Consider the following 17,643-nt stretch of genomic DNA (forward strand, 5'->3'; position numbering starts at 1 on the left):
ATTAGCAAATTTATTAATTATATTTCACTTTACACATTTTAAAAAATATTATGCCTAAAATACCCCTATTTGAATGTTTGATGTACACAATTAATATGGATTGTAAGGAAGATTTAATGATTTTACAAAAATAAAAAAATAATTATTGCCTAATATATAATAACAATAAAACATGTCTAATATATGTAATAATACATGCTTAGTTTAGTCAATCAAATTATATTTTACATATAAATGTAGGTAAATTATTTCACACACACATATATAACAAAAAAACATGTCTGATATCATAAAAATTCATGCAAAATAATTTACCTACAAAAAAATGTTATTTGATTTAGTGCACCAAATGTCACATCCTGGCCCGGGGGGGGGGACCACTTTCCGGGCCCGCTCCACCACCGTAGCATGATATTGTCTGCTTTGGGCCCAGACCACGCCCTCACGGTTTTGTTTTTGGGAACTCACACGAGAACTTCCCGATGGGTCACCCATCCTGGGAATGCTCTCACACGCTACTTGCTTAACTTAGGAATTCCGATGGAACCCGAAGCCAGTGAGCCCCCAAAAGGCCTCGTGCTAGGTAGGGATGAGAATATACATATAAGAATCACTCCCCTGAGTGATGTGGGATGTCACAATCCACCCCCTTAAGGGCTCGACGTCCTCGTCGGCACACACGCGACCAAGGTTTGGCTCTGATACCAAATTGTCACATCCCCGCCCGAGGGGGACCACTTCCCGGGCCTGCTCCACTATCGTAGCACTATATTGTTCGCTTAGGGCCCCGACCACGCCCTCACGGTTTTATTTTTGGGAACTCACACGAGAACTTCCCGATGGGTCACCCATCCTGGGAATGCTCTCGTGCGCTACTCGCTTAACTTTGAAGTTCCGATGGAACCCGAAGCCAGTGAGCTCCCAAAAGGCCTCATGCTAGGTAGGGATGAGAATATACATATAAGGATTACTCCCATGAGCGATGTGGGATGTCACACCTCCTATTCAAATTTTAAAATGTTAGATGCTTGAAAACAAGCAAAATAAGTTACCCAATAAATGTAAAGTACATGCAAAATAATTTACCTACATAATAAAGCAAACCCAATAGATGCAAAATACATGCAAAATAATGTACCTACATAGAAAATAGTATTTTTTTTTCATTCAATACTAGTATACCTATTATTTGTACATATAATAATAAAATGTGCCCAACATATACATAAAAAATAAAATACCTACATAATGAAGAATGTTATTTGATTCAAAATTAATTTACTTACAAAATAAAGCAATTTTATTTGATTCAAAATTAATTTACCTATTATTTGTACATATATCTTGTGATAATAAAATGTGCCAAATATATGTAATAACATGGAAAATATATTACCTACTAAATAAAAGAATGTTATTTGATTCAACATTAATTTGCCTACAAAATATAAGTTAGTTGCCCATCATAAATTTACATATAGGTAGATTAATTAGTATAATATGTTTGAACATATATGTAGTATTGTGCATATATATATATATATATATATGTTTGTGTGTGTGTGTGTGTTATTTGAACACATATATATATATATATATATTCAGCTTATGGTTGTACTATATACAATAATATGTGTAATAACTATTTGTTCATTGTAATTAAGGTGAGTAATTACATTTATTTTGAATATTGTGGTACAAGTTGTAAATATTTTGTAATAATATATAGGTCAATTATTTTTCTACTTGTCAGTCATTTTCAAATTTGGGTTTTATTTAAAAGTTTAGAATTAGGTAGGTTTTTGTTTATAAAATAAGAGTTGTGAAGATTTATATTTAAAAAATCCGTTAAAAAGACCCTCAAATCATAGTACTCGATCACGTCCCCACCATATATAATTCCATGTCCCCCTAACCTCAATCCCCAATCCCCCAACCAATGTTTTTCCATCTCAGAAACTTCTTAAAGCCTAGACGATACGGTCATATATAGCTCGCTCGCTCTCTCTCTCTCTCTCTCTCTCTCTCTCTCTCTCTCTCAACTTTCTCAATATGTCCATATCTAATCCTTCTTCACCTGCCTCATCGAATTCGGAAAGTACTACTGCAGGCTCTTCAAGTTGTACAAGTACTACTCCCAGCATTCAAATGGTTTCCAAGTCGGTATCTGAGAGGCTTCTGGGGAAGTTTTTTGATGCTTCGCAATACGACTTCGATTACGAGCAGAGTGGTCTGTGGTCTCCTCCATTACGCCGGAGGGTGTTTCTGGACTCACCCGGGAATATTATCATATCGTGTTGTGATGAAGATGAAGAAATATACTGCTGCAAACTTAAGAATGCCAAGATGGCTTGGCCCAGACGCTTCTTCTCTTTGATCGCTGTAAGTGTTTGCTTTCTTACTTTGTGGAAATTCCCTGTTTACCGTGGTGCATGAGTGAGAGATGCTTTGCTTGTTTCTTAAATATTTGATTTTCTTTTATCTTTTTTTATTAAGGGAAATGTTTTCTCTTTGGGAGTAACATTGTCTGACAATATAAGATGTTTGTGTGGATACATAATGGATTTGGATCGTTAATTAGATTTATTTCAAACCGAATGTATGGTTTGGTGAACAATCTAGCAATATAAGCGGGGGTGTGCTATCCACACACCCTTTTTACTTCTCACACCCCTTATTAATTTCTTCCCTTTGATCTTCTTCAAATCATCCTATCCAAAGGCCGAAAATTAGAAGAGTGTGTGAGAAGTAAAAATTGGTATGTGGATATCACACCCTTATAAGCGTTTTAACTTTTAATTATGACAAAATAATTTCAAGTCTAGCATGAAAACATTCCCCTCAACTTTTTCTCAATCACATATAGTACTGTGCCTCTTGCGGAGAAAGGAACAATTGAATGCACGGATGGGGTTATTTTTATGTGAAGCGAATGCTATGCATGTTGAACTAGCATTGAAAATGGTGATGATATGTTGTTTTATTTCTTGTTGCAGGCCTTATGGTGCTCTCCAAGGCAATAGCAGTTGGTGCTCTCCGTTTCATAGAGCTAATTCAAACACCCCCTGTAATCGCTTCCCAAAGAGAAAAAAGTACTAATTAGCTGTTAATTAGAAAAAGGTTCAACGAGGAAAAGAAGGTGTCTTGTACAACTTTAGTTATATATGAGTTATGGATAAATCTTGTTAAGTATATTTAATTTCTAGCTTATAATATAATGAACTTTTGTAGTTTTATGCTCGTATAGTTTGTAGATCGATATATAAAACAACTAGACTGTTTGAGCAAATAGTTTGTAGCTTAAGTAGTTAAAACTATATTTACCTCCGCTCTCATGACATGTTCGATTACCCACCCCCGATATCGCTTGTATCAGAGTGTAAAAAAATTGTATACTACTTGACTGTTCGAATGTTTTTTCTTTAGGTATTATAATTATAGGCACAGTAGTGAAGTAGGCTTTCAAATTTCTTAATTGATAAAGTCATAGATGTTGGTGGCTGGATTTGAATGATACAGTGACCCATCAAGCAGAAATGGTCTGCATGCTAGCAAAAGGAATTTTCAGACCTGCATGTGTCTTCTGCGGAGGCCACAGGTTTGCTTTTTGAGTCTTTGAGGACACAGCAGCACAAAACTAACGGCTCTTTCTTTCTTTATAAACTTGAAATAATAGATTCCCTTCCCCTACCTTTGGAGTTGTTCAAAGTTGTGTGCGCACAGATCGTCTGCTTAATTTGCCTTTTCTTATTGTTGTTGTTGTTTTCCTTTTGCTTTTTGCTTGTGTTTATTAATATACTTTAATCTTTTTTAAACTTTTTGTGCACTTCTTATATATGTTTCCCTGACTGGAAAGAAATGTTGAGAAACCATTTTAAACACATAAATGAAGTAAATTGTAATAGAATTTGAATTTTGTATAAAATCATGGAGGCTCACTGCAATGGAATTTAGGCCTCTTTTTCTTGTCTAAAATTGACTTGGATATGATAACTCACTAGAAGTATTGATTGATGAATTAATTGCATTTTTAGGAAGTGAAGGTAGAAGATGAATTAGCCATGGGCAAACCTTATCGCTCGCAATCCTACCATTTTTGGGACGCTCAGGAGGGGATTAGTTTTCTTCATAGCTAATTCATCTACTACCTTTACTTGGACAAAATAATACATTAATTAACTTCCGTTGAATCTAGCGCCCAAGGCCTTAATTATGGTTCTATATATGAAATCATATAGGAAGGCGGTCAGTCAGGGGTGCTAAAGAGATTGTGATCTTTGTGGCCTGAGGGCAGCATAGTTAAGCTCCATATATACAGAGCAAATTCAGTTGAAAAATTAAGGCCTAATCGAACTTCAAGTAATCAGAACGGAATTAGGAATAGCTTAACATTGTCAATTTTAAGCGGAACAAGTTCTTTATAGTTAAACCAGAAATCATTTTGAATTTGGAGTCATGCTTGACTAAGGTAGATGACTTTCATCGGTTTTCTGGCTCAAGTTGAACCAGCTCTTTATTCGGTTTTGCAGCAGTTTGGAGGCGCTTGACGCCTGCTCCTCGACTCCGCCTAACTTTTGGTTTGCAGTTGCAGCAAACTTAGGTGTTCAATTTGAAAATGATCATGAGTTATAGTTTTCAAAAATTATGAATATAACTAAATTACTTGAGCGTTCATTAGTTTCAAAAACAAAAAAAAGTTGAATTCAAGGAGGTCAGGAGGATGCAAAACGAGGCCTTGGTTTTTTCTCTAGTACTGTTCAGTTGGTTTGCATGTGGCATCACTCTAGTAGCCTCACAGAGTCTGTAATATTTTATCCTGTAAAAAGTAAAATGTAAAGAGGAAATCAACAAAGATTAATAACCGACCCGAATTTCAAAATATGCAACCCGATTGTGAATCAGGTCAATCCACCTCTCGCACGGGTCTGTCATTGAGAGAGGGCGGATAAGTGCCATAGGAAGATGTGAATATAAAATAGTTCTATATCGGTTTGTAGGGGTTTATAAGATGTTAGATTACTCTTTATATAGTTAATTGATTTTATGATAAAACATCAACCGTCTTTATAAGAGAGGAATTTAGAGAATTTCCAAATATATTTTCTTTTGTGCTTCTTTAATTTTTGAGAAAAGTAAAATAATTAATAAAAAATACTACTCTTACTCCTTTTTTTCATATTACATTTGCAAATTGCATCAATGAAGAATAATTAACATTCTGGCCCACCACCTATCTCTCATGTCTCATCCCTCTGTTCTTCCTTAGCCCTTTTGTGTTCGTTTCAACTTCCGCCTGGGCAGCAGCCATCAGCCATGCCATGCATCTCAATTTCTCTTATTTTATTTATAAAGAAAATAATATAATTCGTAAGAAAATAATTTTACAGTAACATTACATGCATGATGCATATGGATGTAGGTAGGAGGAAGAGGTAGAATTGGAGATGGATTTTGAGGCCAAATTTACTCAGCCATGGAGAAGTATTCGCCGCGTCATTTTTTTTCTTGATAATTCCATTGTTATCCTTATTCTGCTTGGAAATCCTACTCATTGGTGGTTAAGTAATTAGTATATATATTAACGTACTATTTATTCAATCACAAAACAAAAACCTAGACCTAAACCCTACCCCCTATTTAACAATTAAAAAAAATCCTACCCTATCCCTAGGTTTCTCGTTCACTCACATACTTCTCAGCTTTCAGGTTGAATTTCATTAATGACTCTTCCAGCAGGCTATAGGTTTTGCCCCACGGATGAGGAACTAATTCTGTACTACCTTCACCCCAAAGTGAACGGAAAGGAGGTACCCGGCCAAGGTAACTCCCCAGTCTTTGATTTCGATCTCTATGGCGTCACGGAACCTTGGGATATATGGGAGAAATTCAAAACAAAAAGAGAAAACGATTTGAAGTTGAGTAACGACCTCTACTTTTTCACTACTCTCAAGTTGAAGACCACAGAGGGAACACGTATCTGTAGAACCCTTCCGTCTGGCAGCAAGTGGAATGGCGAAAACCGCCCTTCTGAAATTAAAAATTCTGGCAGTGAAGATGTTATTGGCCATAAAAAAAGATTTAGCTACAGAAAGAACGGATCTGATGATCAGCAAGATCGCTGGATCATGTATGAGTTCGACATTGATCAAAAGCTGGTACTTGAGCCTAAACAAGTGAGTACATATACTTCTTTGTGTTTTATTTTGCGTGTGTTTTCCATGTCTGTTAGTCTTTCTTTGTGTGCATATATACCTTTAGTCTTTCTTTGTGTGCATATATACCTTTCGGTTCCTTTGTTTGTTTGTGTGTTCTATCTTTTAATCAAGAGATCGTTGAGATTATGATTACGAGATTTTTAAAGAAAGCATAATTTTCAGATTTCTTTTTTTGGGGAAAACAAGGAAAAAAGGGAAAACAAAGTAGCGTTAATATATGCAAACCCTAATCTTAAATCGGCTCAAAAACAAAAACTCCGGCACGTTCTCGAATGAAGCGTCTCCTCACCTGCTTGCTCATGCTCATGCCTACAGACTATAGCTCTTCCTCCTCCTCCTACTCTTTGAGCTTCCTTGGAAGGCTTGAATTCTCCAATCTCTATTTCCATCTTCTAAATATAAAAACAAAAATGTATAGCAGGTTCTGGTGGGTTGGAATCCAAATCCCATGATAAATCAGATCATTCTTATTCTCAAAAAAAAAAAAAAAAAAAAAAAAAAAATCAGAGTTTTAGGGTTTGTCATATGTTGGCTTGAGTTTTATTTAGAACTAACATCAATTGATTTCTTTTTCTCATCCAACGTGTTGGTTTATATTGAAAAATACAGAGAAAAGACACACACAAAAAAAATGGAGAAGTTCAGATATTGGTAGGAGGTTGCCTTGGGGTGTTTGAGGGTATTTTTTGAAACAAATGTGGTCAAACTTAAAAAAAGTTTAAATTTATATTTTAATGGAGTGCAGATAGAAATTGGGTGAATTTAGTTGAGAGGCAAGAAAAACTCATATATATATATATATATATTGTGACAAGTTAATTTGTTTAGTCCCTTCTTGAGATACATATATTTTTTCTTCTTCTTGGTATTCACTTTATGTAAATTTTTTTTTTTTTTTAATGAAACGCAGGAGAATAAGATTGTTCTGTGCATGCTTAGAAAAAAGGTCAACGGATCCGAGAAGAAAAGGAAACATGGAGATCTAGAAGACCAGGAGGTGCTTGGAGGCAATAATATGGATATCTCCAATGGAGATAGTAACTACGGAGACTTGGATAGAAAGCAAGTAGTGTCGCTTGAGACACAAGAAAAGCAGCAATGCTTCTTACCAAGCAACGCGGGATATCTTATACCACGAGTACAACGGCCAGAAATTTATGATCCTTTGCAACAGTTCCACCGTCAATCCATTGTTTACAATGTTGTCCCTCCGCAAACACCATTACAACTTGAACAAGTTGATTTTCATGGCAAGCAAAATTGGGGACTGCAACACCTACATCAAGGGGAAGAAGCTTGGAAGAATAAACTCTTAAAAACATGCATCAATAACAATATACAAGGACGTGCATCTGGTTCAGAACAAAATGCCCTACAAAGAGAAGAAAGTAGGGAGCATCAAAGCTTCATGTCACGTGCTGACAATGTACAAGCATTAGGAGCTGATCATGAGCAGAGTGCCCTGCTGAAGGAAGTAAATTGGAGGCAACAATGCTCCATGCCGTGCCTTGATAGTGCCTTGCAGCAAGCGGGAGAAAATCATCAGGTGCAGCAATCCTCACAAGATAATGTTGCAAATGGAAGCTTGATAAACAACAACATACCCCACTGTACAGAACCAGTGCCACCATATGGTTTAACAATTGATCAAGTTGATCATGCAGGAAGCCGCGATGTGTATGGAGGATTCGGTGCAGCTAATGATGATTTCGCATATACTCCGTGGATCAAGTCTTTTGCAAACGAACTCCTGAGGATTAATTGTTCCTCGAAGTTCAATTGATTGATCCTATATTATTCTAATTTAAAAGTTGTAGGGAATTTCTTTTAATAACTTTTATTTTCCAGACGTGTCGCGCGCTGAGGTTTGTTGTTGTTCTCTCTTTCACCTCCCCCTGTCCACTAGGGTATTTCCAATTACATGTATTTACATGCTCCTTTATTGCACTTGGTTGCTCCTTAATCATTCAATTTACTTTCATATTTATGGTTCCCATGTATCATTCAAAAGGATACATAACTTGTTTTGTTTGTTGATGTTTTCTCTTCGGGTGATGCTAGGAAGACTAAATTTGCAAACTAGATGATGTGTCATCAATAAGAATAAGCACGTTTATCAACGTTTAAGTAATAAACCAATCATCAACTTCCATGTCTCTTAGTTTCCAAAACTCTCTACAAATTTAGTCTTCCCACCTTTTCTGGATGAGAATGATGATCACCGTGCAGTGCCAATCAAATTTAATACTGAAAAGCAATTCAAGATGACTAACTCTTCATCAACTTCATTTTTTAACGTTCATCACAATCGTATTTTGAAGTCAGTCCCCCAGGAGTGGTCCTGTATGTGATTAATTGTACAGTTTGTACTCCATTGCCAATTACGTAACTTGGGAAATCTCAGCTTTGACTTGTTTGCTAAAAAAACTAGCTAGTACTTGCTAGCATTCACTCATGAACTAGAGATCATGTAGTTTATATTTCCCTTTGTCCAACACTGCTTGTAAAAATTGTATATAAAAAAATATGGCTTGTATAATAAATACCGATTCCATAAATTAAAACTAGAAACTAGCTTTAGTGGATGAATCATATTTAATGCATCTATACTGCGGGGAACGAATTCAACAAAAGCATGGAACTATATTCTGGTGTTCGTGCAACCTGAATTAATCATATATCATGTCATATGTTGACACTGTACATGCATTAGCAGCTAGTCCTAAGAAGAATGCCCAGTAGTAGGGGGAAGAAAATTGGGGGCAGCAATTATCCTCTTCATGAGGCAACAATTAATGTAAGACAATTAGCAACTCAATGTAGTGATGAAGTGACTGTCTTGCAGCAAGGGGGAGAAAATCATCACGTGCAACAATGCCTTGTGTCACAAGTTAATGTTGCAAATGGAAGCATGCCTCGTTGTCCAACGTCCGTCTTGCAGGAAGCCGTGATGTGTTTGGAGGACTTGGTTCAGCTAATGATGGTTTCGTATATTCCTGTGGGTGGACCAATCTTTTGCATACGACCTCTTGAGGATTAATTGTTTTCCCAAAGTCATAGAAAATAATGATCCAGATGAAGTCATAATCAATTTATGGACATAATTATCAAAAGTTAAAATGTAATCAAACTTCAGGTTCCACGAGACATGACATCATAATATCTTTTGTGTTTAATTTTTCTGTATACTTGTTCATAGATGAATTTCCGCGAGTAGTAATACAATAGTTTTATGCAAATAATAATAATAATAATAATAATAATCTGACCAATTCTAATAGAGGTGAGCCCTACTATTGTATGTACGATTCACTTATATTAGAGAGTGTAAGTTTTGTGTCTAAATAACATACTTTTTTATCTTTTTCAAAATGGACTATCACCTATGTAAGATCCAACTATTTATTCTTGCACGTAAATTACTCTCAGATAACACGACGCTGTAGATTTGTCATCAAACGGTAGATTTGATGAATTTCAACTTTGAGTTTGAGCCATTGAACTAAGACGATTTTACTCGAATATAATTTAACAACTTGGTGCCTTCACGCAGTACTGATACTTCCCAAGAAAGAAGGACGTCTTGATCTCAAACATTGTTGGAGTGCTGGAACCAACGAAGGCAAAAATGGAATGTCATGATGGTGAGTTGAAGTCTTGGAGTCTTTGATTTGAGTGGAAAATTCATAGAAACTAATTGTCACTAATGAAGGCCAACGTGATTGTGTGTCATAGCAAAATAACTCAGATGTAATTTGGATGTTAAAGTGGCAAAATCTCGAGCCTATCATGCTCCGCAATGTATTTTAATTTACTAACATGACGAGGCATGATATAGGTTTGCAATACATCACTGTGGTGCTTGAATTTGCTATTATAGCATAAATTAATCTGAATTCGCTATTATAGCATAAATTAATCTGAATTCTCTTCCGTAATTATACATGATATTAATGTAATTAATTTAGGATTCCTACCATGAGGGTTTTTCTCAAACTCTACATATATTGTAACCTTTGTATATGATTAATTCAATGAGTCATATTTTACATGATATATCATGGTGCTTTAAAAATCAACCAACGGTGTCTCTGTCAAGTGTTGAATTTGAATACCGTTCACTTGCTCATGTGCGTGCAGCGACTACATAGATTTGTTTATTCTAAGAGAGATCGGGATTCAGCTATCATGTGATAATCTCAATGCTACTTATCTTGTTTCTAATCATGTTCAGCATGCTCGCACAATCGCACTCACCACGTTAAACTTAATTATCACTTTGTCTGTAAAAAATGTGGCCCTCGTAGTCATAGGGTTTGTTATATTTCTCCTGCTAATCAGCCTGCGGATCTTCTTACTAAAGCTTTCCATCAGTCTCGTCAGAGTCTTTTTTTCTCCAAACTCGTCCGATTAGGATTGTCTAGTTTGCGGGGGTAGGGGTGGGGATGGGTGGGTGTTAGAATAGATAAATTATTCCGGATTCTCCTATGCAATTAATGGAATGTCTATTAAATTGTAATTAGTTTAGGATTTCAACTGCATATATATGAGTTTTCCTTAAACCTTATATATATTGTAACCTTTGTACATAAGCAATTTAAGGAGTCACATTTCTACATAACTGCATGTAAGCTTCTTATAGTTGAAGTGTACCTAACTTCCAATGACCATTCTCTCTACTTTTTCAAAATCAGTATGGACCACCAAAAATGCATGTCCCAAACTATTCCATCTAATTGTCATCACTTTCAATTAGCTAATTATAACTTGACCCCCACGCATCTCCCTCAGCACTCTTATATATACTTTAAACCCCTCTTCAAAGTTACTTCATCAACTAGCTAGCTAACAAATTTGTTATGCAAATGGCTCGTTCATATAAGCCATTCTTTCTTATCCTCCTCTTTGGTTTTGCCTTCTGCATGCCCACTTTTGGAGCCGGAAGGCTGCTGAGGGTTGAAAACAATGGAAAGGGTGGCCAGCTTTCTTTGGAGGACAGCTTGATGGCTGGTACGGAAACTGATCCGGACTACAGGTCATTACCTTCTTTGGGTGAGCATGAAGGTCATCATGCAGTGCCAAGCAATGTTAGCGTTGTAAAGCACTTCATCACTACTCTTCATGATCAGCTTCGTTCTGTCAAAGCGCAATCAGTACCGAGCCCTGGAGCCGGTCACATTAACTTATAATTACGTGCTACTAAGGTTGTGATGTTAGAGCAGAATCATTTGGATAAGATACATCACAAGCCGTCTAAAACCTCGATAGGTTTGTTCTATATATGTAGCTAGCTATAGCCCAGCTGGTTAAAAATAATTACTCTTGTGGTCGTGATCTTATGTGTAACTCCCTCTTCACTCAGTATCATTTGTATTAAATAAGTACATGATACTTGTTTGTGTAAACGCGAATTTCTTGTAACAAAGACACAAGAACACGTGTAAAAAATAAAGAATTTGTATTAATGTAGGGGTTAAAATCTCTAATTACAATTTTAATCCTTTGATTTGTTGTCCACAAAGTGTGTATGCGTATTGTCATTGATCCAAAGGTCGTGATGACTTGATCTTGGATGAACAGATCCCTCAAGGGTTTGACTTGTGGCAATGGAAATCGGCACGTGTAGTGGTGCTTAATGATTCTTCACGAGTTTGACGAAGAACGCAAAGAGTTTTCTGAGTCTTCTTGAATGTTTGAGTGTTTGTGAATTGGGGGCCTGAGAACTTTAGCATCTTGGTATGAGAATAATTTTCTGCCCCTTTTCTTTGCTTTAAGCCTCATATTTATAGACTATCCAAGTCTTGCCTACAGATGATTTGGTCTTGCTTGTGGGCTTGATTCATTAACCAAAGAATCAAGACTTGATTTGTGGCTTAGTTCGTGATTTGGCATTTTAAATCAATTAATTTGTTTTGATTAAATTAATTAAAGAATTAATAAAGATAATTCCTAAATTACTTTCAGCCAAATGTCAACACGTGTCACTCTTGATGACTCGTCCAGTTTTCATGAGTCACATGTCATATGTACGATTTATGAGACACATAATGTATGTCACCTAAGCCCTGATATGTCAAACTTTAATGTGTAGATACATTTATTTTTCACCAAAACTTCGATATCTACAGTTGGATTATTCACATTTGATGTAGAAATTATATAACAAGAGATTTGTAATCCAAGAAAGTAATTAAGAACAAGGTTCTAGGTTCCACTCTCTATTCCAACAATATCTTGTATAAAAAAAAAATGTTGCAATAGTTATCTCTCTTTCAATTTATCGATTATCACTGAAAGTTCATTTTATTTGTCTTTTTCTGCTTTGGTCACACTGGTTACGGTGTTGCTTATAATATAAACCTCTGCACAGATTCCCCCATCTCCTGTTATCTCTCATGGATTATTCTTATCCTTCATTTTATTTTTCTTTTTGCTGCTTTGGTCACACTGGTACAGTCTCCTTGTAAGTGTAATTAGAAGTTATGATACGTGGCATCTCGTGTTAATAATATAATGCTTGTAGAAAATGATTTACATGTGAAAATTAATTATTGGACCAACCCCATATTTGCGATGTGCCGTTTTCATGTGAGTCTTTCTCCGTATTTATGGTTTCAGAAAATTTGGGTCTATCCATGAAATTCAGAAACAAGCATGCAATTAAATATACAAATGTAATGCATGTACATAAGCAAATAATGTTTTGGAATACATGACAATTCTTTTGGTAAAAAGGAAAATGCAATTCGATATCACGAACTCATACCATGGTCCATGGATGGCACCTGAATGATTCAAGTTTAGGGCTGATTAACTTTTGAACCCTACTTTTGAACTCTTCAGTCCAAATAATAACTCGAGGTAAGATTTTGAAACTTTGAACCCTTACTTTGGACAAAAACTTTTGAACTCTTCAGTCCAAATAATAACTCGAGGTAAGATTTTGAAACTAGGCCTCTCGATATTTTAACGTTAAATTACAAAAACAATTGAGAAATATGCACAAGCATTTCACTCTCTTTACATTTGAGATGATTTTCAAAAGAGTGGCTTTGTATACACCCAAAATTTTCTCTCGACATCCAATTCCTTTGACCACCCATTATTTAAATTTCAAAGTTGTACACTACCTACAGTTAGGAATATCCCAAAATAACCTAATTTTAAAGGTTATTTTTTACCACCCATTATTTAAATTTCAACTTTCAAAGTTGTACACTAATCAGTTAAAAATTGTACACCTTTGTTTACAATGTGCACACCCCATGTTGGTCTTGACAGTTGATTTTACTTTAAATGTTCAATCTAACGGTTACAAAACAAGAGGGGTGTGTGTAAGGTGAGAAAGAGTGTTAAAAGCATATGAGGTGAGAAAAAGTGTGTTTAAAGCACTACTCAGTACACAACGTCCATTAAATAACAAACATTTGTATGGGGAGTAAAAGGTTTAATTAAACTTGAAATGTTGTCACCTAGGAATTTGGTTTAGTCTTCTTTGGAGGTTGTAAGAGTCCCATAGAAATTAAGAAGAGGTTTATTAAATATTGTAAGCCTTTTTACTAGTGTATTAAAAGGTCTAGAATGGCAGACTTATTAATTAAGAAACATATAATTAAGAAGATGTCTATTAAATATTGTAAGCCTTTTTAATAGTGTATTAGAATGCCCAGAATGGCAGACTTATTAATTAAGAAACATGTATTTGTCTTGTGCAATTGAAGTGAGTGATTTCTTCTTTTTAAAACAAGCATGTGACTTAGTCGTGTGAGTGAATCCACAATTAGCAACGTTGAGAAAGCTCTGTTATCCCTGGTTGAGTGAATCCCATATCACCTATCCTTCGTCCCCAAGACTCTTCGGTCCACCCTGCATCAACTACCAAAATAAAAAGGAAAACTAGTGAAAGAATGGAGGTTACAATCCACCATTGTGGCCGGCTACACGCCAACAACTCCGGATTCCGGCCAAAACAACTTGCAGTCACCTCGCCTCTCTCCCCTCTACAATCTCATATCAACAATCGACCTTGCAAGCAGTCATATGAGGCGAATTGAACTCCCTAAGTTTATCCAATATTGTCGGTTCATTCACTCATTCTCTCCATGATCTACAAGACCCACATCTTATCTAAGCTCAACACATGCCCAAATCGAAAGTGCCATTAAAGAGAAGGCAAGTTTGGGTTAACGCGGGCCGGAGCTGGCAGATGCACATAGAGGAGGTGCCAATTGTTGGACACCACGACTCCTCTCCTTTATAAATTCATAGATTTTAGTGGAATTTTATTTGATTTTTAGAGATTCTATGCAAAATAATACACGTGCGTATTTTTCACGTATTATACCTATTTTGTATTTTACTAACTATATTGGTGCATCTTGGATTTCTTTATTAGAGATTCAGGGCAATGTGTCTATTGCCATGGATATATGATTCTCCTTAAGTAGATTTCAGATACCCAATATCAGTAGACTATATATAATTGAGAAGCAAATGTTAAATATCTATACACTGCATGCATAGAACCACATACATACGATGACATGCATATGTAAATATAATACAACCTTGCCTGAAGAGGAGCTCGACATTGCTTCAATGAATGACAGAAAGTCTTCTACACTCAGCAGCAATAATCCAGCTAGAATAGGGTTCGCTCAAAAAGGGATGGAGCTGTGAGTGTAGGGACCTCATAATATATAGCCAACCATCCTAGGTATCAGGCCTATCAACTGATACCCGGATATTCTATATTGATTAGGGTTTCGATATAGTCCTATTCCGTTATGAACTCTTGTCAAAACATGATAAGGTTACTTGAATATAGTTGCATGTTATTAGGACTTCCAATCTCAACCAAGTAAGGGCGTAATCTTCTCAACTTGATAACTCAAAACTGAATTACAAGTTTGACGAGAACTAGAAGTCATTCTCCTTGACACTCACATCTTACATTCTCCCACTTGAGTGTCCAAGAAGAATGATATTACATAGGCTAAGACTGAGGTGATGACAAGTCCCTGAAAGCTGCAATTACACCTTTAACAACCTGTCACTTATAGCTTCGAGTATAGAATCATAAATGCAGTATGTAATCTCTTCTGCAAGTGCGCGTTATGATTACAAATACCTATACCATAAGCATTGTGTTGTTTGACAGAATTCAAAATTTTCAGGTTGATAAACAAAATTCAACTCCTGAACTGAACCTCATACAAAAGTATGGCTCATATTATTACTATAACATAACATGAGAACAAAACATTATGAAAGCATCCAATTAAACAAAAAGGAACATAACAGAAAATAACAATGGGTTTACTACTCCCACTCATTAACAGAATCAAAATCCTCTGACATTCCCATGTTGTAGACATGTTTCTTGAACAAATTCACTGGTAAACCTTTAGTCATTGGATCAGCTATCATAAGATCAGTTCCAATGTGAACTATGTTAATCAGCCCTTTTCTGACTTCATCCTTTACACGCAAGTACTTGATATCCATTAATCTGCAAGCAATAGACCTCTTGTTGTTTCTAGAGAAGAAAACCACAGCCTTGTTATCACAGTAAATAGTTATTGGTTCTCAACTGAGTCTACAACCTTCAGTCCCATAATAAGGTTCTTCAACCAGATTGCTTGTTTGGTGGCAGTGTAGCAACCAATAAACTCAGCCTCCATAGTTGAATAAGCAATCACCTTTTGCTTGGAGCTTTTCCACAAAATTGCACCAGCAGCAAGAAGAAAAACATATCCATTCGTAGACTTTCTATCATCAATGCAGCCTGCCAAGTCTGAGTCGGAATAAGCCACCATTTCCAACTTCTCAACCTTCTGGTATACCAGTGCCAGGTTCCTTGTTCTTTTTAAGTACCTTGGTACTTTCTTTACTGCAGTCCAGTGAGAAGTACCAGGATTAGATTGAAAACGACCTAGAACACTAACCGCAAACCCTAGATCAGGCCTTGTGCATACTTGAGCATACATGATGCTGCCAACAAGTGATGCGTAAGGCTTGTCATTTATTCCATTTTTCTCGAGGTCATTTTTAAGGCATTGGTTAGTGTTAAGCTTATCACCATTTGCTATGGAAAGCTCGCCACCTGCACATTTTTCCATGTTGAATCTCTTCATGATTCTGTCAATATAGGATCTTTGAGACAACCTCAGCATCCTCTTGGATCTATCTTGCTCAATCTAAATACCAAGAACGAAATGCGCCTCACCAAGATCTTTCATTTCAAAACTCTTGGTTAACATAGTCTTAGTGGTGTGCAAAAGAGTCAAGTCTGAACTTGCTAAGAGAATATCATCCACATACAAGACCAAAAATATAAATTTCGTGCCACTGACCTTGAGATATATGCAGTCATCAATCTTGTTTTCTTCAAAACCAAAAGCAGAAACCACTTGATCGAATTTTATGTACCACTGCCTGGATGATTGCTTTAAACCATAAATCGATTTGTTGAGTTTGCAAACCATAGTCTCTTTCCCTTTCTCCTCAAAACCTGGTGGTTGAACCATTAAAATTTCTTCATCCAAAACACCATTAAGGAAGGCCGATTTTACATCCATTTGATGTAATTCCAAGTTGAAATGGGTTGTTAATGCCATGATCACCCTCAAAGAGTCTTTGGATGAAACTGGTGAGAAGGTTTCATTATAGTCGATTCCTTCCCTTTGTGTGAAACCCTTAGCTACAAGTCTAGCTTTGTGTCTTTCAAACTTTCCCTCTGCATTTCTTTTGGTTTTGAACACCCATTTACAACCAATGGCCTTAGCATTGCATGAAAATGGCACCAATGTCCAAACTTGGTTCTTCTCCATAGCTGCAAGTTCTTCAACCATAGCTGCACGCCACAGATTTGCTCTTGAGCTATTGATAGCTTGATTGAAAGTTAGGGGATCATCATCATCTCCTATGTCATATTCAGTCTCTTGTAAATACACAAAATCAGGTAGGATCACAGGTTTTCTTTGCCTGTTTGAATGTCTAATAGGCAACTGTGCTTGTTGCAATGGTGGAGTTATTTCCTCAGGGACTTGGTACTCGGGGATTTGAGGTTCAGGATCATAAACATGCACTATTTCTGGAAGAGACATAATGTTTCTTGATTGAGTAGTTGGTAAAACAGTTGGGAGAGAAACCGAGTTTTCTTGAGTTCCAAGTAACGATACATCAGTTGTTGTGGAGAGCTGACCATCTTCATTTCCAATTTCTTCGAAATCTGAGGTACTGTGATTCACTGTTTCTTCTTCTAGATCTTCAATAAACTTTGCATTGTTTGTCTCCTGAATTCTAGTGTGAGAATCAGGACAGTAGAACTTAAAACCCTTGGACTTGTCTGCATATCCAATAAACCTGCAAGTGACAGTTCTCGGGTCCAACTTCCTCTCATGAGGATTATAAAAACGTGCTTCAG

General features: G+C 36.3%; 1 protein-coding gene across 1 annotated transcript; it reads left to right on the top strand.

Annotated features, from left to right (window-relative positions):
- The first annotated feature begins 1,944 nt into the window (after positions 1-1,944).
- LOC148693241 (uncharacterized) lies at positions 1,945-3,289 on the top strand. Its single transcript, XM_088678860.1, has 2 exons — positions 1,945-2,382; positions 2,997-3,289. Exons 1-2 carry the CDS (start codon positions 2,053-2,055, stop codon positions 3,021-3,023), a joined length of 357 nt encoding a protein of 118 aa, XP_088534986.1. The 5' UTR covers positions 1,945-2,052; the 3' UTR covers positions 3,024-3,289.
- The last annotated feature ends 14,354 nt before the right edge of the window (positions 3,290-17,643 follow it).

The sequence above is a fragment of the Pyrus communis genome, chromosome 11, assembly GCF_041283825.1.
Source record: "Pyrus communis isolate YQ-2024b chromosome 11, ASM4128382v1, whole genome shotgun sequence".
NCBI lineage: Eukaryota > Viridiplantae > Streptophyta > Magnoliopsida > Rosales > Rosaceae > Pyrus > Pyrus communis.